The sequence below is a fragment of the Melopsittacus undulatus genome, chromosome 5 (genome assembly GCF_012275295.1).
Source record: "Melopsittacus undulatus isolate bMelUnd1 chromosome 5, bMelUnd1.mat.Z, whole genome shotgun sequence".
Classification (NCBI taxonomy): Eukaryota; Metazoa; Chordata; class Aves; order Psittaciformes; family Psittaculidae; genus Melopsittacus; species Melopsittacus undulatus.
The window spans coordinates 16,547,410-16,570,710 of NC_047531.1; the positions used below are offsets into that span (position 1 = coordinate 16,547,410).

The window sequence follows — 23,301 nt, forward strand, 5'->3', positions numbered from 1 at the left end:
TCTATCCCTGTTTGGGGTGTTTGGGATGGAAATACAAATATTATTGACTACTTTAAAGGAAATTATCTTCGTTGTTGTTATTACCTGTTTGTATAGAGACATCCTGGACCCTTAGGTGTAAAGTAGGACCTAAACTAAGCACAGAAATAAAATGGTAGTTATTAATCCAAACACAAGAAGAAACATATGGGGAAGAACAGGAAGCTGTAATGGAGGTTTACTGTGGAGCTCACAAACTCTTTTTTCAGCAAAAAATTCTACTGCAATCAAGAGGAGCAGACCCTTTCTTAAATAATTTTTTGTCTGCTTTTTTGATTTCACTGCAATTGTTTTAGTAAGGCTCAGACACTTAGGACAAATGTTTGAGTTCCACTGTTGTTCTAAAGGTGGTCTCACTAGAGTCATTCAGAGTGCTACCGCAAATTTAAATGTCGGTTTCAACCTTCTGATTCCTAGAATAAGACACAAATCCTTCCGTATCTTTGTATTTTTTTAAGTATAAAATTAAAGGAAAATCACAGCAGAATGGGATTACCTTCAAGTTATGAAATTCGCTGATCATGGGCTCTGATTCACTGAAAACAGTGGAGACTTTACCAGTCCTGTAAGCATGATTAGGATTAAAGTCTATGTGAGTAATTTGAAGCAGGGACCATCTATTTTTCCTATGTCTTTATGGCATTCATCTCAACAGGATAATATTCCATCCTATTGATGGCTGTGAATGGTATTCCTAAGTGCTACTGCAGTCTAAGGAAACAGCAATAACTGATTTGCTTTATTAGTACAGTTAATAGTGTATCTGTTTCCTGAACCTGTAGATTCCTAGTTTCATAAAATACTTGTGCACATGTTGCATTCTGTACCTGTTCATATTTTTACATATGCAGCCAGGACTGGCACTAAATTAAATCAGTGTTATGATGTGAGATTTTCTTAACCTCTAGAAAAGATATGTGACATGTATTCTGTATGCAGAAAAGAACACAGCATAAAGGGGTTAAGTAAGGTTTCTGCTTGTTTACTGGCAAGAAGCCTCAGAAATTGCAGTCTGCCCAGCAAAGAAGAAAATTTGCTCTTTTGACGGGCAAATCCATCATTACAGTACCCAGAGGAATGAATTCCACAGGAGGAAGAGAAAAGATGGCCAAATGCATTCCAACTGACTGAGCTAGCACCGTGTGACCTGAAACAGTTTTTCCCTGTTAGCTGCTTGGTGTTTGTTTGGTTGTTGGTTTTTGGTGTTTTTTCTTGTTTGTTTTGTTTTGTTCCTTTAAACTGTCAGCAGGCGAGAAGCTGGCAAGGGACAGGCTCACGTGACCTTGGGAACTAAAATGCAGGCACGCTGTCAACAGAGAGTTTGATGTTACAGCGTACTTATGCCAGAAGGACACATACTAAAGACATTTGGGCTGCTTTTCTAAACATACATCTCAGCTCATATATCCATAGGCCTATACGTTTCCATGCACCACTTGAGTTAAAGTATGAATTTAGCATTTTGAATTAACAAGCAACAGTGGAAAACTGTTATCCAGAGTGCGTGCATGTGTGCATGCCGTGTGTGTGGTGTAGCACGTATATGGCTGTGTCACTACCAGAGCTCTTGAAGACAAGTGATGAATCATCAAAATGTAAATCTGCATTCACATACACCAATATAGCAATTTCTCCACTCACAGTGTCTCATCGTAGCACAGTGTCACAAATTCAGGATTTAATGCATATGGGACATACAATCTCTTACTTTAGTACTAATAATCTAGTTCTTGTCTTTTGAAATCATCATACTATTATGCTATTTTTTCTTTGTTGTTTTTTCTTTTCAGTGGAAGCAAGAAGTTTTGTCAACAGTTATCGGAAAGGTGCTGATCCAGCAAGATCAGAATTTCACAGGACTAATTGCTGGACTAGTTTCTACATCAGCTTTAATATTTATCTTTTTGGTGATTTTCATCTGGAGAAGGAAGAAGAAACAAATAAAAGGTCCATCATAGTCAATTCCATCAAATAATTCTGTTATTATATCTTAGATTTTAAAAACTGACATCAATTTATGCTTTGCTCAACTGCCATACAATGCCCTGTTGTAACCTGTCAGCAGAGGTTTCACAATCAAGTCCAATGTTTACTTGCATTTCAGCCCTTGGCTCTTGCCCAAACTGGGTGAAGGGCCACACACTATGCCTGAAGGAGAAGGATTTGGGAAGAACTCTGACCTATTAAGAAAACTTAGTAACTTCTCTTCATCAATCAGCCCTGGGAGAGGGAATGAGTAAATGACATGTGTGGAATCACGAGTACTTCAGCTTCATCAGGTTGTCTTGTAGTCCTCCAGGCTGTGCATAAGTTGTGTAAGATGCAGTGCACTGTGGCATCCTGGTCCCCGGTTCACCCAAATCAGGAACTTGGTCAGAGTGTGCCTTCTCTCTGGCCCCCATGTCTGGGTTTCTTTCCAGTGGGAAGTGCTGCACTACACAAGAGTGGAGGAGCAGGAAAGCTGGAGACCAGGGTTTGTTCTGATGCACTATCCCAATCAGATCATGAAGCAAACACCAGAGGCTTCAATGCTCTCTTGGAATTTCCAGTTTGGCCAAGACTGGGGGGTTAACACAAATTACAGCAAATCTTGTGCTGTACAAATAGCACAATTTCAGGTCCTGCACATATCTGCTTCCACAAGAATCCAACCCCCTTCCCAGCAGAGCAGAACATGTAAACTTAAATAAATACCTAAGTGAATGTTGACACACAGTAAACATAAGGGTTTTCTAATATTTCTTACTCCTCTCCCTTCAGATCTGGGAAGTGACCTAGTGCGCTATGACGGCAGAGTACACACCCCTCACCTGGACAGGCTGGTGAGCGCAAGGAGTGTAAGTCCAACCACAGAAATGGTTTCAAGTGAATCTGTAGACTACAGATCGACGTTTCTAGAAGGTACGCTGCTATTCTGAATCCTATGGATGGTGTTTTATACATCTTGCTTTTTGTATGTCTTCAGATGGTAGATATTTTGACCAATGAATTTCAGTTTCTCATCTGTTTTGTCTGTGCCTGCATTGTTCGGGACTGCCATGTGTTCAGGAGCTTGCTATTTGAACTGAGCTTCTCAGGTGCTTCCCAAGATTAAGATACAAAGGATTTTTCTCTTACTCAGGTTGAAGGAATAAATAAAATACTATTAGTAAAAAGTCACTGTAAGTATGCTTCAAAATTTATTAGGAGCTAGTGGATTTAATGATTTTGTGTTGTCATGAGGTCCACCACACTATGCACAAATCCACTCTGAATAAAAGCAATTTTAAGGGTAGCAAAGAGTGGCTGTAGGCTCAGTGTGTCTCAGTGACTTCATACAGTCATTAGAAAGCAGTTCTGTCAGCAGGGGACATGGAGCTTTGTAGGCTGATATTCTTCTGCGCATGCCTCTCCTATAGAATGGTATATTGTATGGCACGAAAATGTCAATTTTAAAAATAAATCTAAAGGGATGTGAAAGCTGCAACAAATTGAGTGAAGTCCATGTGTGCTGAGATGCCAGTCTCAGAAAACACACTGTTCATTTTCAGGCCTGTGGGTGTGAGGGAAGAAGAACCCTGTGCTGAACATATTTTTGTGCCGTGTAACACCATTTTAGAGTGGGTATTCTCCATAAGAGCACTCTGCTACACTGATCATGCCACTTCAGGCTGAACATGTCCTTTAGACATATGGAGACCATGTTCTGTGATTACTATTAAAGAGTCTTCAACTAATAGGAGTGACCATATTGTAATATTTGAGATATCACAGGTATTTGTTAGCATTGGTATAGGCATAGTCTTGTGCTGTTTCAGGTGCTGCTGTATACAATTCACTAGAAATCACTCCAAATCCTTATTCCACCTTTGCAATCACCAGTTGTGGAGTTGTCTGAAAGCCAGGCCCATTCTCAGCTTCCTCTATGATTCCTTAATTGCTGCTGTCAGCTTACACAGGAAGTTTCTTGATGGAAGTTTTTTCAGTGTGCCACTGGTTAGAAGGGAAAGTGGTGCATGAGACAAAACTATGCAAAGAGACTTGGTGGAAGGTAAATCTGCAGTGGTTCTGGGACCACTGTGCACTGGCAAAGCATAGCAGAGAGCACACCCAAGAAGGAGATGCATTCAGTTAATGTTTCTGTAAGAATGTTTACATTAATTACTGTCAAAGAATAAAATGACAGGAACATTAGAAAACATGCGAATGTACATGCAGCAGCTGTAAAAATTATTTCAGAACCATGGCTAGGATATTTTACTGTCATTAAATAGGTACTTGCCCTTGGTGACATAAATGTGGCTTTGTAAATGTAAGAGAGCGTATTTTTGCTTCTAGATAAAGCAGCACTGAGTTTTTCTCAGCAGCTGGAGTGCTAATAGCCACTATATGAAAATTTCCTAAGTTTTATACATAAATATACAAAATATGTGTACAGCTTTTTGTGATAAAATATCTGATATTTTCTGTTGTTAAATGTATTCCCCTTTTTTCCTTTTGATTCTGGGCTAGATTCCGCTGATTGACTCCACTGGAATCCTTCCAGAATGAAATTGGTGTAAATTAAACTTAGTTCTTGATTCTATTATGCAAAATACTAGAAGAAAATCTTTTAAACAAAAGCAATTTAAAGTACCTGAACAACGTGCTGTTGATAAAAATAATTTTCTCAAGAAATACTCCTTGCTTGACTGATACATTTTAATTTCTGCTATTTTGAATCAGCTGGCTCATGTTATTTTCATGAGTAGCACCAACTGTATTATCTTCAGCAGTTACAGGATATGAATCACCTCTAGGCATTTCCCTGGTTGAATATTTACCATTGGATAAATATAGCTAGTCACCAGCAGTTTGAAAACCTTAATGACATGTAAAGTTCCCTACCAACTTAGAACATGACACTAGTGAAAAGTTTCATGTTCACTACTTCCTCCTGCCATATTGCTGTCATTTTTCCATGTTACTCCCAATTACTAGAAATGCTTTAACCTACACTTGGCAAGAAGTGACAAGGCTTCCTTCCATCCCCTCAGAAAAGTGGAAGTTTTGCCATTTGCTTTCACAAAAGTAGAGCTGAGACAAGCATAAGTTTCTACTGACACGGTTTTCCTGGAGTTTGGCAGCTTAGCAATACATATTTTCATTTTCCCTTTGTGACCAAAACTTCCGCAAAGCCAAGCCACTTCCAAACTGATAAACTGGAACTTTGCTTACCAATGCAATAAACCTCTTCATTTTCCAAGGAGAAGTCTGAAAGGATTATAACGGTTTTCGTTCATCTTGCAGATCAGTTTCCAAGCATGTCTCAGAATGGATCGTGCAGACCCACCCAGTATCCTCACTCTGACCTCTCCCCAATCCTGTCTAGTGGGGACTCAGATTTAGCCAGTCCACTTCTCCAGACCAGTGTCCACATTGACATCAGTGCCTTAAATCCTGACCTGGTCAAAGAAGTGCAGCATGTGGTTATTGGTGCTGACAGCCTGCTTGTGCACTTCAGCGAAGTAATAGGAAGAGGTAGGTGCTGCAACTCTGACCGGGCAAACTGCTGTTCTTTTTGCACTCTCATTCATTACAAACCCTTCTGCGTAAGGTTTCTACACTGAGATTTTTACCTCTTACAGCACTGTATCCCATACACTGCATGGGGGTGGGGAGGTGCCAAGGGGCTGTACTGTGAAGTCAGATGAAGGGTTGTGAATTTCGTCAGTTGGAGAAGACACCAGAGGGAGGGAGGAGGCTGGCAATTGATGGGGCTCCTTTAAACTCAGAGACTCGCTGGTTCCCCATCTGCTGCCTCACTCTCATCCCTTTCAAGGCTACAGAAAAGCTCAGCCAGGGCTTCTGATCCCTGAGGCTGCAGCTGCAGGAGTGAGGATGCTGCAGAATACTGCACAAGCCTAAAGAACACACCTAAGCAGCAAGGGATGCTGAGGCAGGGCCACCAGTGACTTAAACTCAGAGCCTGAGAGCTGCAGGACACAACACAGAAAACTGCAGGCCCTAGTGCAGTCAGTAAATGTCCCCATGGGCCAGGTGATACAGGCTTTTCCCTCCACAAGTTTCCCCCAGCTCTGAGGAATTTGCTGTTTGTTTCCTCCCACCAAAAGCTCTCTGTTCCCCCTCATTTCTCTCTTATCCCAGCTGTAGTGGTGCATAGTTCCTGATTCACTTCCCATTAGTTTTGTCCCTGATATAGCGAGTCTCTTATTTTCCTGAATTTCTCCTATCGTTGCTATCCCTCTCCGTAACCAGGTTCTCTCCTTCTTTCATAGTCCAACCCAGTATTTCTTTTAGGAGCATTTGTTAAACTTGTGCTATCAAGTACCTATTAGCAAGCCAAATAGAAACTGGATTTTCAGTACTTCTGCAAATCATGCATGAGGGGTCTCTTGTCAAGTATCAGAATGCTGATAAAACACTGGCTATAAATTATATTCTTAATGCCTTTTCTGCAAGAAAATAGGCACAAATTAAACAAACAGTCTGTGTGTTTCCCTTCCATGTATTACACTTCATCATCCCCATAGTAAGGGTGGGCCTTTTTCTTTTCTTTCTTGTTTTAGAGAAGTCCAAGTAATTTCCCATTTTTTAAGTGCTGAAAAATATCAGGAATGACACCAATATTATTAACCATTTTCAGTTCTCCTCCATAACTAGAAATGGGCTAAACCCAAACATATTTTAGACACACCCAATCCAAGCTGTAGGATTTGTGCCCAGGCTCCAAACAATCTGTGGTCTGATGAGATTTTAGTTGCTTTTATAAAACAAACTTTGTATTAATTTTATCCCAAGCCAAAATCAAAGCCAGCTGAGCTCTGACCAGCACTTATGACTGGAAACTAGTAGAATTAATCAGATAGTCTTGTTCTCTGCAGAACTCACAGTTGACTAAAACCTATTTTGCGTTCTAACTGCAAATATTGGTATTTTTAAAGTATCCTGTACATAGTACAGCTCTGAAGGAAAGCCACCATTATTTGATTTGGATAAATGAATGCACATGCTTGGATCTTGAAGTTCTCTGTTTCCAGAGAGATCCACCTGACTTCTCATAGCAGGTATCCACATAGTAGGTGTCTTTAGACTACCCCATTTGCTTGGCAGGAAAGCATGGGATCAGGAAGGATTTCTATGTCCCTGGCAATTTATTTCACTGCTTAGACTGTGAGAAAGAAGGCAAATTTTTTTAACTCATCATTTTTTAGTGACATTTTACAGTCAGAACTACACCATAGCAGAGACCAAAGACTGCTGCCTAGTGATGTGATCAGTCTGTGATCAGGAGAGCAACTCCCAGCCTGTTCATGGCCAACACACCATGTTTAGCACTTAACATTTTCCATGGAATAGCAAGGCCTGAGAAAATGTAAGCCCACAGTGACCCTTTTTATGCAACTTTCTACTGATGATGCATCAAGGCTGTACAATCCAGTCACCGCTTAGCATGGGCTTACAGATCACTGGGAATCACCAATCCAGTGGTCAGGTCAGCTCCTAACAGCATGCTTCTGCCTCCCAGTGCCCTGCTTTGACATGTATTTCACAAGAGAGTACGGTGGGAATGGATTGGCACGGTTTTTGTGTGCATAGTCATTACAAGAACACGAAGCAGTTGTGGCGCCAGCCTTGTCAGTATTTATACTCTGTATCTAGGTTAAGAAATGCCAATTATGCTGCAAATAGCATTTTCATTTTATGTAATGATGGTTTTATGTAATGGTAGTTTTATGCGTTAGTTATGAAGTATACATTACAAGTGTTGGGAACTGGACAGAAACAGAGTGTGATCACTTTCTTAAAGCATAATTGCTACCCAGTGGAAAATACAAGAAAGCTAATTTTACTTATTAAATCTTGCTCATTTTTTATACAGGACATTTTGGGTGTGTGTACCATGGGACATTGCTGGATAACGATGGCAGGAAAATTCATTGTGCTGTGAAGTCACTGAACAGTGAGTTGCATGTTTAATAGTGAGACATTATCATAATTCCAAAGGTAACCAGGGTGAACTAATTATTACTGTGAACTGTACTTTCACAAATAAAGATTCTTAGTTGCAGCTGGATCAGATTTATCTCCAAAGCAATTTCAGTATCCTCAATTTACCACAAGGCATTGGTATGTGTTTGTACATCAAACAAAATGCCCATATATTTCCTCTACAAAGAAAAGGACACAGGAGAATGAGGGAAAAGCAGTGTCATTTTTTATTCTACTGACTACTGAAGATTTGGTTTTGGACATTAAATTGCTAAAGAGTGGGCGAAGCTGCTGGAAAACCAGGAAAATACTATAATAACTTTTATTAAAGGCTTTACTCAAGTGTTGTTATTCAATTCTAAATAATTCATAATAAGAAAAGGAGAAACAGAATTAAAATCTCCAACAAACTGTATTTGGTCACTGTAAGAAAACCAATGTACATAACCTCACTGTAATGCAGGCGGTGGGGAGCATGTTTGTAGCTTCTCATTATCACTTTGTTATGCAATGACATGCTGTACAGAAATGAAATATAGTTTGTTTGGGTTTCTCTTAATTAACTCATTACTGGATTTCTCAGGGATAACAGACCTGGAAGAAGTAGCTCAGTTTCTGAAAGAAGGAATAATAATGAAAGATTTCACTCATCCCAACGTTCTATCTCTTCTGGGCATCTGTTTGCCCAATGAAGGATCCCCCTTGGTTGTTCTTCCATACATGAAACATGGAGATCTTCGAAACTTCATTAGGAATGAAACTCATGTAAGTACATAGTGATGTCTCCCAAATGGTAATGCGAGCCTAGCCATGCCCTGCTCCAGCACCACAGGTTATAAGCTCTGATAATTACATTACGTCCATAACTTGCTGCTGTTACTACACCTTAACCTTTGGCACTTGCTTAGGTTGGCACCGAGCCTGACCACGGTGCTGCCACTCCTTCCCTTCCCCCTCAAATTCCTCTCTAGAATGTTTCCCAGAAATTATCAGCAATAACTATTTCTCATTTCCCATCCATAAGCCCCTTTATAAACAAATGTGTTTATGAAATCTAAGTCAAGGGGCCCAACCATCTGCTGGTTTAAACTGGCGTATCTCTGTTGACTTCAGCACAGCTGTGCCAGTTGTCACCATCTGCTCTTCCAGCTCCTAGGTGAGGGATCTCTATGTCCAGCTAGTGTCACAGTCCTGCTATTATCAATATTTTTATTTTTTATCTTAAAAAAAACCAACAATTGTTGCTCAAACTACAAATATTGTATTGTCAGAGGTTTTCCCTGATTCTATTGAAAGACTGCAGATTTCCCAAATGTGCCTCAGTGCTTTCTCTCAAGTATGAGACCACAGGTCTTGCCTCAGATAGTGTAAGCCCACTTTATGCTGTAGAATTTTACTCATTTCACAGTGCTAGGACAATAGAAAGTGATTTCTGAAACAGCAGGAATTTGCCCCATCACAATAGTAGTCAACAATAGCCAGGACACATTTAAAAACAAAATGCATCTTACACATTATTGGGTGAGTTAAACTTTCTGAGGGAGGGGCCTCTTTGCTTTTGAGCTTCCTTCATTCTACAAGCACCAGGGCCCTTCTCAGCCAACAGCGCCATGGACCTTTCTGAAATACATATAACAATGACCACAGTTGAGCCGGATTGTTACAGAGAAGAAAATTATATGGAGCAATGCCAACAACACAAAAGCCAGTGGGACCTTACTATTACAAAACAATTCGTGCTGCTGTATACAAGAATTCGATGTTTATATTTATACTTCTTTTGATACTTAACATTTTTAGTAAGGTCTCTTATAGACCAGCAGAAAGAGTTGCCAATCTTAGTGGAAAATCTTCTTCTGGTAGCTGCTAAGGTCTCTTCTACCTTTTCCATGGTATTATACTGATGACAGCTTGCACTTATTTTGCACCAAATAGGACTCTCTCCTTGCTTGATCATTTCAGGTTGATGAGTGCCATGCTCATAGTTAGCACCTTCTACTGAGTTACACGCTATTACTACAAGCTCACAAATGTGAGTTTTGTGTATCAGCTGTGATGCTGAGGTTTCATCATACTGTTCCACTTCCCAGCTCAGGTCATGCTGCTTATGCTACAAACTCCACACTTCTGGAGTCTGTCAGGTTCTTTCGTTTCTTAAATTTGTTTACTCACTGGAGGTGAGAATTTTACCTAAATTTACACCAGTTTTCCTACAAGCGCCAACCTGTCTTGATCATTCTGGTGGCAAGATAGGTGTGTCAAAACCTGAGCGTCACAGCAAAAAACAGTCTGCTCCTTGGCTTTCTGCATTCATTATATCACAAATGTTTGTGTTTTACAGAACCCAACAGTAAAAGATTTAATTGGATTTGGCCTTCAGGTAGCAAAAGGGATGAAATACCTTGCAAGCAAAAAGTTTGTCCATAGAGACTTGGCAGCAAGAAACTGTATGTAAGTATAAACATCCAATTCCAGCCACATTATCACACTCTTCTGTGCAAGACAGTGAGATGAGATAAATGAAAGTTTTCAGGATTCTGCTTTTTTAGTCAAAACAGGGTGGTTTTTTTCATTTTTCCGTAATTATACTGATGTTTGTCTTGCATACTGATGAGCTACTCAGCTTGCTGAGGGCTCGCTTCTTACACATAAGCTTTTTTTGAGTGTGGGAAATAAGAAAAGCTGAGGTGAAAGTGTAGCCTCTCAAAATCATTGGTGAGAGAGTTTAAAAGGCATCTCCTAAGGGAAGTTAAACTGTGGTTGTCTCAACTTGCTGTGCTTCCACCCAACCTCCTCAGAAGCAGCACGTCTCTGCTGCCACACCTAGAAGGAGGGAGAGGAACACAGGAACTTTGTGAGAAAACCAGGATCACAAAGAAAACACCAGTGAGACCTCTTGACAGCAGTCTTTCATTACATAAGTATGAGCCTCCTTCAGCTCAACTACACACACAACATTAAAAAATCAGAGCGTGCAAAGAATCTTACTGGTGTCTGGGTAGCCAGACAGTTAGTTCACATACAGACTAACTGATACAGGAGGCGCTGATACTATTATGCTAATTCACACCTATGCTGTGAATTAATGAGGTACAGGATTAAACATTAGTTTATTTTTAGCCCATCATAATCTGGAACTCTATCTGCAGAAAGGTTATTTACCTGTGACATCAAATTTCTTACTCTGTTTTCAAAGGGTGCACACTTGTGCAGCTGAACAGCCTCTGAAAAAGAATGTTTTCTTCCAGCTGCTGTTTTTTTAAGGGAGGAAAAAAGCCACAAGGAACACGATTTTCAGGTTTCCTAAGAAGAAAGGAATTGGGTTACTGGATAAAAAAAGTCCTGGTTCATCTGATCAAAGTCCAATGAGTAGCAACAGGACATTCCCTCTGGCCTACTGTCTCTTCCTTGGGTGAGGAGGGAACAGCTGTCAGGATGTTTCACGCGGCCAGCTGAATGGCTGCTTTTGTACTTGTAAATGGCTCAGCACTTCAGAGCCTGGAGAGCTGCTGCCATGTGAGCAGAAGGTGTGGGGCTGAAGACCCTCATTTCCCAGTGGCCACAGTAGTGATATCCATCAGAAAGGAAGCCAGGATGCAAATGCAATCCCTGTGGACTCTTGACTCTATTCCACTATCTTGGAAGAGGTGCAGGAAGCTGTTGTGGCATGTATTGTCCCCTGTTGACCCATCAAAGTTCCCTCTGACTCCCTTCATTGGTACTGGTTTGGTTATTATGTCAGTAAATACAGGAGATGGTTGTGTGCCATTCAGAGGGACTTCAGCAGATCAGAGAGTTGTCCAGGCAGAAGCCTCATAAGTTCAAGAAATGCCATGTAGAGGCTGAGAGAGACAGAATTGTTTAGCCTGGAGAAGGCTCAGGGTGATCTTACCCATGTGTATAAATACCTGTTTTAAGCAAGGGAGGTGGTGGTGAATTAGATGATCTTCAGAGGTCCCTTCCAACGTCACCCTGTGATTGTGTGATTCTATATAAAAGCCCCAGTGTGAGTGTTTGCTGTGGCTAGGTCTTCAACTACAATGAAGGATAGGCTTAAGCATGCCAAGACCCATGCTCTGACTGTTTTCTGACAATGATAACACTCACCAGGACAGACACCAAGCTTAGGAGGAGCAGGGCTACGGAGATCTTCTGGTGTGGCTGAGGTCTAACAGCAGCAGAACTTTCCTTATGCACCATTCTTTCCCAGTACAGACACCAAACACATCCTTAGTTACAGAACCACATTATTATATATGGGCAGTCATGGAGATGACGATGGGTCCTTCCTTATCAAAACTGAGAGTAAATAGGATGGGTGGCACCTTGTCTTGGAGATAAGAGGTTTCTAAGGATACAGAAGATAAAACAATAGAGGAAGAAATGATGTAGACTCAAACAGGATGTATAGGCTATTAGCAAAAAAAAATTTATACAAAGTAATTGTTTTAGAAGAACTGGAATTCAAATTATATTATGAAAGCAATAGCTGTAATTTCCTGCATTCATTCACTGTGTTAAATGGGTGTCAAATATACTTCACTGTACTTTTTATTTCACTGTTACATCAGTTAATAGATCCAAAGTCACTGTCTCAAAAATGCAAATCATTATAATCCACCATCACTGTAACTCTTGCCTGCTCAGTCGCAGATAATACTTTTTGTCATTTCTCTAGGTTGGATGAAAAATTCACTGTCAAGGTTGCTGATTTTGGTCTTGCTCGAGATGTCTATGATAAAGAATACTACAGTGTGCACAATAAAACAGGTGCTAAACTGCCAGTGAAATGGATGGCTTTAGAAAGTTTACAAACTCAGAAGTTCACAACAAAGTCAGATGTGGTAAAGTACAAACTTATTTGTATCACCTATTAATTTCTCTTACTTGGCCTGAGGCATCTCTCTAGTATTTAATGAATGAACTAACTCCAAACCAAAATGTATATATGAATATAACTTTAGTTCACATAAGAATAAGAAAACTTTCCAACATCCCAAAAGGGTATTTGCACCAATCACAAAGCAACAAGTTGTTGACTTGATTATCTGTTACAGCTCAGGAAAGAATCAAGAGTTTAATTCCACTCCAGGGAAATTAAGGACATTCCAAAGAGCCAAGTTGGAGCTGAACCCTGCTATAGGAGGGGCTCTGGAAAGCTTGACAGAACAGGTTAACTTTGAGATTCGTGAAATTTAATAGTTCTCAAAAAGACTCTATTTACTTTATAAATACTTACTGACTGCCTACAGCAATCTCAAGTATTACCTGGCCATTTATGAAGAAAAAATTATAAGATGAAGTCATTAGTTGGCTGGATCACTCTGTATTTCAGCTCTCCTTTCAATACAGATCCAAATTAGCCTGTGCTGCGTAGAATTTTCACCATGAATATTCTCTTCAGTATGTATTTACACAGGGTTAGTCAGATCATCAGCTCATGTAAATTGGCAGAGCTCCATTAACCTCAAATGAGGTCTGCCAATTTATACCAGCTAAGTAGCTGGCCTATAGGCTTTTATTTTCTTTCATTTACTTAGCTGAGATTCTCTGGCTGTACTTTAAGTGGCTCCTCAAGTCCCCACAGCATTTATTAGCCCACTTAAAAGAAAGCTGAATGCAGTAAAATAACTTTTCAAAGGGAAAATCCATGCATTTGAATGCTTAAATCTGTCAAACCATCTTCTAGAAGTGGAATGTAAAGCCCTCCAACCCTATAACTTACTATTTATTTCTTTGTTTTCTTAGTGGTCCTTTGGTGTCTTGTTATGGGAACTTATGACAAGAGGGGCACCACCTTATCCTGATGTAAATTCTTTTGATATAACTGTTTACTTACTACAAGGAAGAAGGCTGCTGCAACCTGAATACTGCCCCGACCCACTGTAAGTAAACAGTTAGCAAAGCTGATTCTGATGTTGCAGGAAGTGAGACTGTGGGGAGAAAAAGGGTTTATTTCTTTCCTTTTTACATGATTTCATAATTAAACACTTCTTTTATTTGAATGGCAGGTATGAAGTCATGCTGAAGTGCTGGCATCCCAAACCTGAGATGCGTCCAGCATTTTCTGAACTTGTTTCAAAAATATCAACTATCTTCTCCACTTTTCTTGGGGAACACTATGTTCACGTCAATGCTACTTATGTCAACGTGAAGTGCGTTGCGCCCTACCCTTCTCTTCTATCATCACAAGACAACACAGATATGGATGTTGACACATGATGGGTAGGTCTGAAATAGAGGAAAATCCCTTCTTAGTTGTATGAACAAAAAGCAAAACATTTTGTCCACTTGTTTTTACTGCCCGGTCTTTGTGAGAACACTGTTGCACATGTTTATGTTGTTGCCCAAGTTGCACTAGTACAAGAACGTGATATCAGGTTGTTTAAGGCTATGGGATTCTATAAACTATCACAGTAGTTTCCAAGCATTTGGACAATTGCATCAATTTACCAAATGGAAACGTTGTGTGCTACTATCCAGTGTTAGTTCCCACTGGCTCTCATTAATGTGTGCTCAGACCCAAGAACAAAGATTATCATTAATGCCATGAAGGAGAAGGTAGAATACCAGTCAGTACGGGTGGAAGGACTGTTACTGTGCATGTACTTTAAGTTAATGAGCAGTGCAGAAATGGTTTTCACACAAAAGGCTAAGACAAACAATGAAAGTGGCAAGAATTTAAAATGTATTTTCCTCCTGCACAGTCCAAACTTTGGATTTTTGCACTACATCAACAAGGTTTCTTAGAACACAGGCAACCAGGAGAGCCAATCTCATGGTTAATGTCCAATAGAAATCAATATCAGAAAATGGTGTGCAGTAAAATAAGTATGCCAGCCTTGCCAGTCCTCTGGAGTAGTTAGACGGTACATAAAATGAAGGGAAAATCATCTAGCTTAAAGCATTCCAGTGTCAACTTCATTCCAGCATTCAGCCACTGTTTTGAATCAAACAGCCTATATCGACAGATCTCTCACTGAAAAATGCAAAGCCTTCATTCCTTGCAATACAGAATCATCTACTCTCTGAGAATAAAAACTTGAAGCCATCCATATTCAGTGCTAATCCCTGGGATGCAGTAATTCAGGCTGCATTATTCTAGCGAGGAAGAGGAGACAGGCAGGCTGGCAACCTTACGGAGCTGCTGTTGGGTGAGTCAGATGGCAGCAGCTGAAGCTCTGCCACCTATCCTTGGGTGGAGCTGCTGCCAGAAGTGACTAAAGAGTGGAGGTGCTGCAGCCAGCCCTGACTTCAGAAAACACTGCCATAGCAGGAATGCTGATAACTTCTTTGTGCCAGCCCAATCGACCTGAGAATACTGACCAAAACAAGACCCAGCCTCTCCTTGGATCACACAACCCAGCGAATTAGGATGCCTGCGTTCATTTCTACATTATGACCAGAGAAAGAACTTTGATAAGAGATAGTAAATAAAACTTTCATCCATTAGGAAAGAGTACTATAGCTCTAGGGCAAGCATCACATGTCATTTCTGTTCCTGTGGAATTCTGTGCATACTACTGTATAGCTTGTTGAGTATAGGATAGAACTGGGTTTGTTGGTGTAAACACATAAAGTATTCTATTTTTATATTTAAAAAAAAAAAGTTTATTTTTAATGACATTTACAAAGTTTGGTTAGGCCACAAAATACTGCACTGTGAACATTTCAGAAAATGTATGTCAACATACATGATTCATAAATTGTAGCAACCTTAAGAAAATATTACTGTGTAAATATTAAAAAGGAAAAGAACTGACTGCAAACACACTCCACCCTAAGTATAACGTCTCTGTTGCTGTGAGCCAACCAGGTTAAGCTCTTCAGAGAGAGGTAGTGCAGATACAGAAGTGATATAAGGGAGATATATTGTTCGTGGGAGACAGTGTTACAACTGAAGGACTTATAATGAGGGCAGAGTGTGTAGGCAAACTATGAGCAGATAATACTGTATTGTGTTTCATCACCACCTTCGTTTCAGAAACGAACTTTTGTATCTGCTGAGAGCAATACTAATTGTAGGTTGCTCAAGGACAAAAGGCTTTGCTGCAGGCAAAAGAAAAATCATCTCTATGGTTGTTAAAACAGCTAAGGAAGTTTATGACACATAGATTTGGGGTAAATACTCCAAACTTGTATATAAATGCTTGAGGAACGATGCAATGTGAAATAGAGGACATTTTTACTATTTATAAAGTTAATGTTGTGTCTGGGACACCTGTAAGAATACGTGATTCTGGTAAAGATTTGATGTTAGTAAGTTCATATATCTGCAAAGAGCTGAATGGTACTTATGTTTATAGTTGTTGTTATGACCTAATAAACATGTTATTAAAGTTGGAATACTTTACGCTTTGAGTGCTGTAATTACTGCTAACATTTGTCTGTTAAGCTGATAAAAGTCCATATGCTTTTTCTGAGTGACAAGGGAAGAACGACCTGTATAAGGAAGGAAACAACTCAGAAACATACTATGAAGAGCGTACCAATAAATCCAACACATGTTTCATCAACCTCCTACCCATTAATAGATAAGAGGAGGGTGCAGAATATTTGTTGTGAACAACTATGGCATAGTCTGAATAGAAAGTATCTTGCCTAACCATGGGCTGCACCCATGCAAAGCCTTAAAATTCTTCATCTTCAAAACTCATCCTAGAGTTGGGGAATGACATCTGGAGCTCAAAATTAAGGCATCGTAAAGAGTACCTGCATGGCCCACCAAGGATGCCAACACTTGCTAGCACTTGCTAACCAAATCGTTAGCATCTGAGTCCATAACCAGTAATCATCCACAGGAAACCTCAAGCACCTGAATGTAATGCCCCTCATAGTCATCCATAAAGTGTTTCATCTCTGCAAGCTGCTTTGTTCCTGTGACACCTGAAGAGAGAAGGCATGGCAGCCCCCAGGGTTCTTGTTTCTTCCAAAGAACAGGAACCAGCCCTGCTCTTCTGCTGCACATTTCCTCCCAGCTGCATTAGAGGCCTCCCCCTGAATCCACAAGTTCACTTCCCTGAGGTGTATTTTGAGTGGATACCCCACAAACACTACAACACACTCTCTCTCATGCCACCCTTAGACAGACGATGCTACAAGCGTGTACCTCCAGCAGCTTACCTCAGGGGTACATTTTATAATTGACTCACTCAGAAGTATTTTAACACAGTCTCAGCTGATTAAAACCAGGATTTATATGACCCTGTAATTTAAATTACCAAGCAAACCAATATCAAACCACATTTTCTCCAGACACATTTGCTTCTTAAAATGTATATGCGAAGTTTCAGCTCGGTGTACTTCAGGGGAAAAAGGCATTGAAAATAGCAGCTAAGGATGCAAACATTCTTTTGTTGTGTCACAAGCCCAAGCCAGCTAAAAAGTCTGAGGTTTTTATTCTAATTATTTACATGCAATTTATCTTCTGATTGCATTTTTAGGATTTCACTGAAAAGTCAGTACAAAAGCCCCAAGGTTTTATCACAGTTCTCTGTTAATACCAGGGTCTTCAGTCTGAACCAGCAAATGATGGTCTGAACTGAAATACCAGATTTGTAACACATTCCTCTGATTACTCCTCATGATTTCCAAGGGATGCTATATATTGCCTTTTTGAAAGGGTCAACAGAATCACAAGCTTCCCATGCCCAGTTTTTCATCCTAGAAGCTTTGTTTATACCAGGTACATGCTGCAGCAGATCTTCAGCTGACTTCCATTGGCAGCCTTCTCCCCACATAAATATTAACAGGGAACATGGCCCATGCTCAAAACGTTGCATAATAGATACCCTACACAAAAGCCAAGGGGTTAAAAAAATAGGGCAGGATATTCTCACCCCACAGAAGTTTTCCTGTTGATTTGACAAAAACCTTTTAGTGCATCATTATCCATTTAAAATAATTTGCATATACTAAGGAAGATTTTTAATACCCAGCAATATTAATTTTTTCTAAAATTGAGGGAAATGGTACACACTACCATTGGGTTGCTAAGGCTTTGCATATTGTAATTTTCTGTCTCTGGTGTCAAATTCAATTATGAAGAATGGACCTAATATCTGCTACGTGAATAGATGAAGAGGAAAGGTACTTGCAATTCTTGTTACAGTGGCAGAAGCAGTACAAGTGAGCAACTGCAAAAGGGCATCGAAACAATTTGAAACCTAAACATAAAACTCTCCCTTCAGAAATCTCATTTCTGCAATCCAGCCATAGCAGTGTATCACAGGAGGTCATAGCAGATAAATTAAATACAAATGCTAATGGATTTTTTACTTGCTAAACAAAATATCTACTGAGAAATTCCAATTTCCATTATTTTTAACAAACAGGTCATGAACTGAGTATTCCGAGCATCGAAGAAAGACACAGGAAATCTAAGGATTTTGCCAGACCAATTACTACAAACATTTACAAGAAATTGTGATCTCACAGGCAGCAGGGAGGATTCAGAGCAACTGACTACAGCAGTCCAGAGGAGATCAGTCTCTCACCCTGGAACTGGAACTGACATTAAACCTGAATTTGCCTGTTGAAATCCCAATCCACCTGCTAACGCTCGAGGTGTAATAATTTCCAGTGGGGATGCCAAAAGACTTTTTCTGATTACAGTCAAGCACTTGTGGCCACTCCATAACCTCCCGGGGGGACAGAGAGAAAAGGTTTCTCTTTTGTAAGGAACACTGCTTCCCTGGCTGGTGTTTTATTAACTTTGGTGCTTTCCTTCCCAGAGCTGCCAGCCTCCTCACAATATACCATGCCCAGGGAAAGACCCTCAGCTGAGGATAAATTCCTGCCAGAGTCAGTCCTTGGAGAACCTCCTGGCTAAAGAGCAACCAGGTGCAGTCCAGCTGAATCAGGCTTAACCAGGAGACTCTGACATGCAGACCCTGCTGGACTTTTGGGTTTTCAGTTGTTAGCCTATTTCAGGTTATAGGGAAGAGGAGATTTCTCCCTGCTATCACCTCACCTCTTCCTTCCCAGCTCTGGAGCTGACACAGAAAAGCCTCTAGCAGCACACTGACCCTGTGGTCTGCAGCCTTATGAGGCTCCTGAGGTCAAAGGAGCACAGTTGTAGTTAGGGATTCAGGTGAATATAGCCAGAAGCTGTAAATTAGGCTTGATAAGATTTTGTTTGCACAATCCAAGGTAAGACCCAAAGAAGAGTGACTTACTTAATCTGGTTTCTATGCGCCATTCTCTTTCAGTAGTAAGTACTTTGCCACAGCCTAGTGCCGTTAGGAGGTTCATTAGTATCTGATGAATGTCTTCTCACATTCATTACAACAGTTCAGCACGGAATTCATCGTTGCTTCGGCCTCTGAGGCCCTATGCATTTCTACAAACACTACATATTAACACTTGCCAGAGTTCAAATTGCCAAGTGCATATTGAGCCCATCTCTGGTACAAATGACATACATATCCTCCTTTAGGATGTGAAAAGTGTTATTGCCAAAAACTCTAGGGTGCATGACCAAACATGGACACCTCAGCTGCTGTGAGGTTGGAGCTCACTGGGGCAGTTGGCATGCTTTGCAAGCGCGACAAAACTGAACACCAACACTAAAAATACAGATTGAGCTTTAATTAGGAAGGCAAAAAAGCCTTCAGACAACAGTGGTATATTCCCTATCTTTTGTGCAGCTCAGGAAAAAGTAAAGGCAGCTTAAGAGAGGCAGCAGCCTGCTGAGGTCATGGTGCAGAATTCATGCAAACACATGCGATGATGTGACAACACACATACCCTGCGCAGCAAGTGGGACATAGCGAGGAGTGAGTCACAGCCAACTCCAATTATATGCTAACGGTTTTCTTAGAATAGCTCTTTCTTAGAAGAGGTTACAGCTACAGGAAGAACAACCATCTTCACAAGTCAAAAAGCCTCTCACCGTGTAACTTTTGCATTCTGTAGAGAAATGTGATTATCTGCATATCTTCTTCATTCATTGTCGGTTACTGGAAGCAGATCTATTGAAGTTAGCTGCTTTGTAAAGTTACCGCCCATGCCTGTGGCCTATACCTGCCACCTGGTCACAAGAGCCAGAGCAGCAGTCAAAGTATTTTCCTCAGGGGTCAACAGCTCAATAGCAGTCAATGCTCCGGCTTTGCTCATGTCCTCTGTACACCTCCAAGTACCAAATTGTTGCCGCTATGGTCAGAACATTTGAACAGCAGCTCTGAATCACGTGGGAAGGGGGTAAGTAAAAGTTTGTCAGGCCCACAGTCCCCATGAGAGTTGAATCATGTCACTGAAGTGATAAAAACAAACTCACCTCATTGACAAGTATAACCTGGGCTGCTATAGACAATGCAGGTCAATAAAGGGCATCTAGGTCAGGACTATTTCTCCTTTGTTTTGTGAATATTAAATCTACATGAAAATATCCTGGAAAAATACTTGTACATCCACAACTACAGTGATAAAATATATTTGCAACGTGTCTTGATATGAAATCATAGCAGCGGGGTTTTCTTAACACCACCACAAAAATACTAAGTTATTTTAAAATATGTTTATGTTATATGTCTAGGAGAGTGAATCAGCCAGCTTATTTGGATAAATTAAGGGAATTCTCTTCTATTAGCCATTCTGAGCATCTCAAAATGGGTTTTGTTTCTTCTCAAAACTGAGTTGGTTGGGGGTGAGCCCAGGGAAAACTATTTTGGGTTATTTGGCATCAACTACAGTTCTCAGCAATACTTGAGGCTTCTTCCATCCATCAGAATTGATTTACCGAACACTTTGCCCTTTTTCCTGTCTCTACTATCTTCACTGTACTAGAAAGCATCACGATATGGAGCTCTGTGTCTAAATATCTACCCAATATTATTTTATGCAGACAATATTCAATAGGAAGATAATGTTTGTATTGTGATGTTCAATATAAACAAATCCTTACTGTTGCACCAAACAAATCATTATCAACATGGCATTTTTCCTTTGCACCCCCTTCCAGTACTTACCACAACTACATTAAAATTTATGTAGTCCTGTATTTTACTGCATAAACCCTTGAATGGTGTTAAAATAGTAACTTCATTGCAGGGAAATTGGTGTCCATGAAGGTTAACGGCCCATACTGAAAGCCAATAACAAATGTCCTTCCTTAATGAAATGCTTGGTTTAGATCATATTTGTCATACTGTACTTATGCGCTGCTCTGCCAAGCAGATATAAAACAGGCTCATTCATAAAGTACAACACACAGTAGCAACACTCTGGAATTTTTAACCTGAATTCAAACTGATAAGGTCTCATTTCAGTGAAAACTAAAACCAAAACCAAAACCAAACTTTAATTACCACCTGAATAAGATTACAGAAACCTTGTCCATCGCTCATACATTCAGCCACAATCAGGAAATTACAGACTGCAGTGAGATCAAAGGATTTTAGTGCTCAAGGTACCCAACACTATTTTCTACCAGTTTAATACCACTCCTCCCCACACTCTTACGAAGTTATATAGTACCCCTAACAGCTAGGTCAAAATTTATGAGGAGCATTTCTGAAAGCTGGAAGAGCTTTCTCTGGAAAGAAGCCATCTGTTTGAAGTGTTCAGCTCCTCCGAGATCTGAAATGTTTCTCAGTGTTTTTTCACTTCCCAGATGTATTGCATGTTCCAAACATCCAAGCATAAAGTGACAGACTTGCACAGTTGCAAGGGAACTTCTATTTAGTAGGAGAGTACCACTGAGCAGTAAGCTGTCACTCAGATAGAGGGGATCTAAATGAGGAGGGTGGCTGCTTTGCTTTATCACCATTTTGCAATGCCAGTGTTGTATCTTTCATTTACCTGAAAGGTATCCACAACTTCAGATGCTTATGTTGGAGTGGGTTTTCTTTAGATACGGATTGCATATACAATACATCTTCCTAGAGAGACAAGATACACTTAGAATATATGAGAAATGCTCCTCAGCTAAAGATAATTTATACTTCAAGACAAGGGAAAACCGATAAAGGCTGTTGAAAGAGAGGCAAATGCATCCTACCTCTGTGATCAGTAGAGATAACATCAGTACATTGTCCAACATGAAGGTATTATCCAGTAACAGGGACTACAGCATACAGCTCAAAAATCAGCCACTCTGAGGAGGACTGGTTAAGGAAATAAATAGCTAAATTATTGTGATTAGGAAATATTGAAACACTGGGAGAATTCTCTAATAGAAGTGTCATTGTAAAAGCCTCTTTGTTTTCTTTCTTGATGCTTCTTGATGCTTCTAACCAAACACTCATCTGTTTAAACAGCCAGCAACAAATCCAGCCTGCTATGATAATGCCAAGCCCAAAGGAGGAAAGCTGACCAGAAAATGAGCAGAAAGAACCAATTTTGGAGATAAGAGTTCTTCTTTGTAACTATACTAAGAAGAAGTATAAAGAAGAGTGGTACCCAGTTTGGAGAGACTGCTTTTCACCAATAAATTTCAAGGCACTTGCACAGAAATTTAGGGCTTGAAGAAATATCAGGAGATCATTTGGTCCACCCCATGTCACTAAGACAGAGTGAATCTTATCTAAGCTAAAAAGGTGGTGGGTTTTGACCCTTAAACATATCCTATCTTTTATTTTCTAAACATCTTAACTTTCTTCTTGCTGTTTCTTCCCTGTCTACCCAAATTTCTTAAGGATGGTGCCAAGGATGAACTTGGTACTCTCAAAATGTACTTGTTTATGGAATTATTAGGTCAGCAACTCTGTCGCTCAATCCAAGTAGTCTGGAAAAGCAAGGCGCTACATCCGGCACATGACGTGCTTAGCGGTTTTGTCCACAAACAGATGTAATTGAGACCTACGGGTCTAGGTGCTAACAAGGCAAATTAACTTGCTTGAGGATCTTTCTGGTTATACAAGTTAGTTGGGTCTGCAATTCTCTGACTCCTCTATTTTTAAGTGCATATTCTACATTTTTCTCAGGACAATGGCCCTTCCCTAATTAATTCTTTTGTGATTACCTTAGCTGAAACACTGTGGTCAGGAAAGCAGCCTCACCAGGAGGACAGCTTTCATAGAATCATAGAATAGTTAGGGCTGGAAAGAACCTTAAGGTCATCTAGATCCAAACCCCCTGCCATGAGCAGGGACACCTCACACTAAACCATGTCACCCAAGGCTCCATTCAACCTGGCCTTGAACACTGCCAGGGATAGAGCGTGCACAACCTCCCTGAGCAATCCATTCCAGTGTCTCAACACCCTTACAGTAAAGAATTTCTTCCTTATGCCCAGTCTAAACTTCCCCTGTTTAAGTTTGAACCCATTACCTCTTGTCCTATCACTACAGA

General features: G+C 40.3%; 1 protein-coding gene across 1 annotated transcript in view; it reads left to right on the top strand.

The window, feature by feature from the left end:
- Positions 1-16,368, top strand: part of MET (MET proto-oncogene, receptor tyrosine kinase) — a 70,887-nt gene extending 54,519 nt beyond the window's left edge. The window contains exons 12-20 of the mRNA XM_005146070.4: positions 1,830-1,986; positions 2,800-2,940; positions 5,308-5,538; positions 7,901-7,981; positions 8,594-8,775; positions 10,352-10,461; positions 12,689-12,854; positions 13,759-13,895; positions 14,022-16,368. Of these exons, the coding sequence (XP_005146127.2) occupies positions 1,830-1,986; positions 2,800-2,940; positions 5,308-5,538; positions 7,901-7,981; positions 8,594-8,775; positions 10,352-10,461; positions 12,689-12,854; positions 13,759-13,895; positions 14,022-14,232 (1,416 nt within the window). The 3' untranslated portion in view covers positions 14,233-16,368. The remainder of the gene's footprint in view (positions 1-1,829; positions 1,987-2,799; positions 2,941-5,307; positions 5,539-7,900; positions 7,982-8,593; positions 8,776-10,351; positions 10,462-12,688; positions 12,855-13,758; positions 13,896-14,021) is intronic.
- The last annotated feature ends 6,933 nt before the right edge of the window (positions 16,369-23,301 follow it).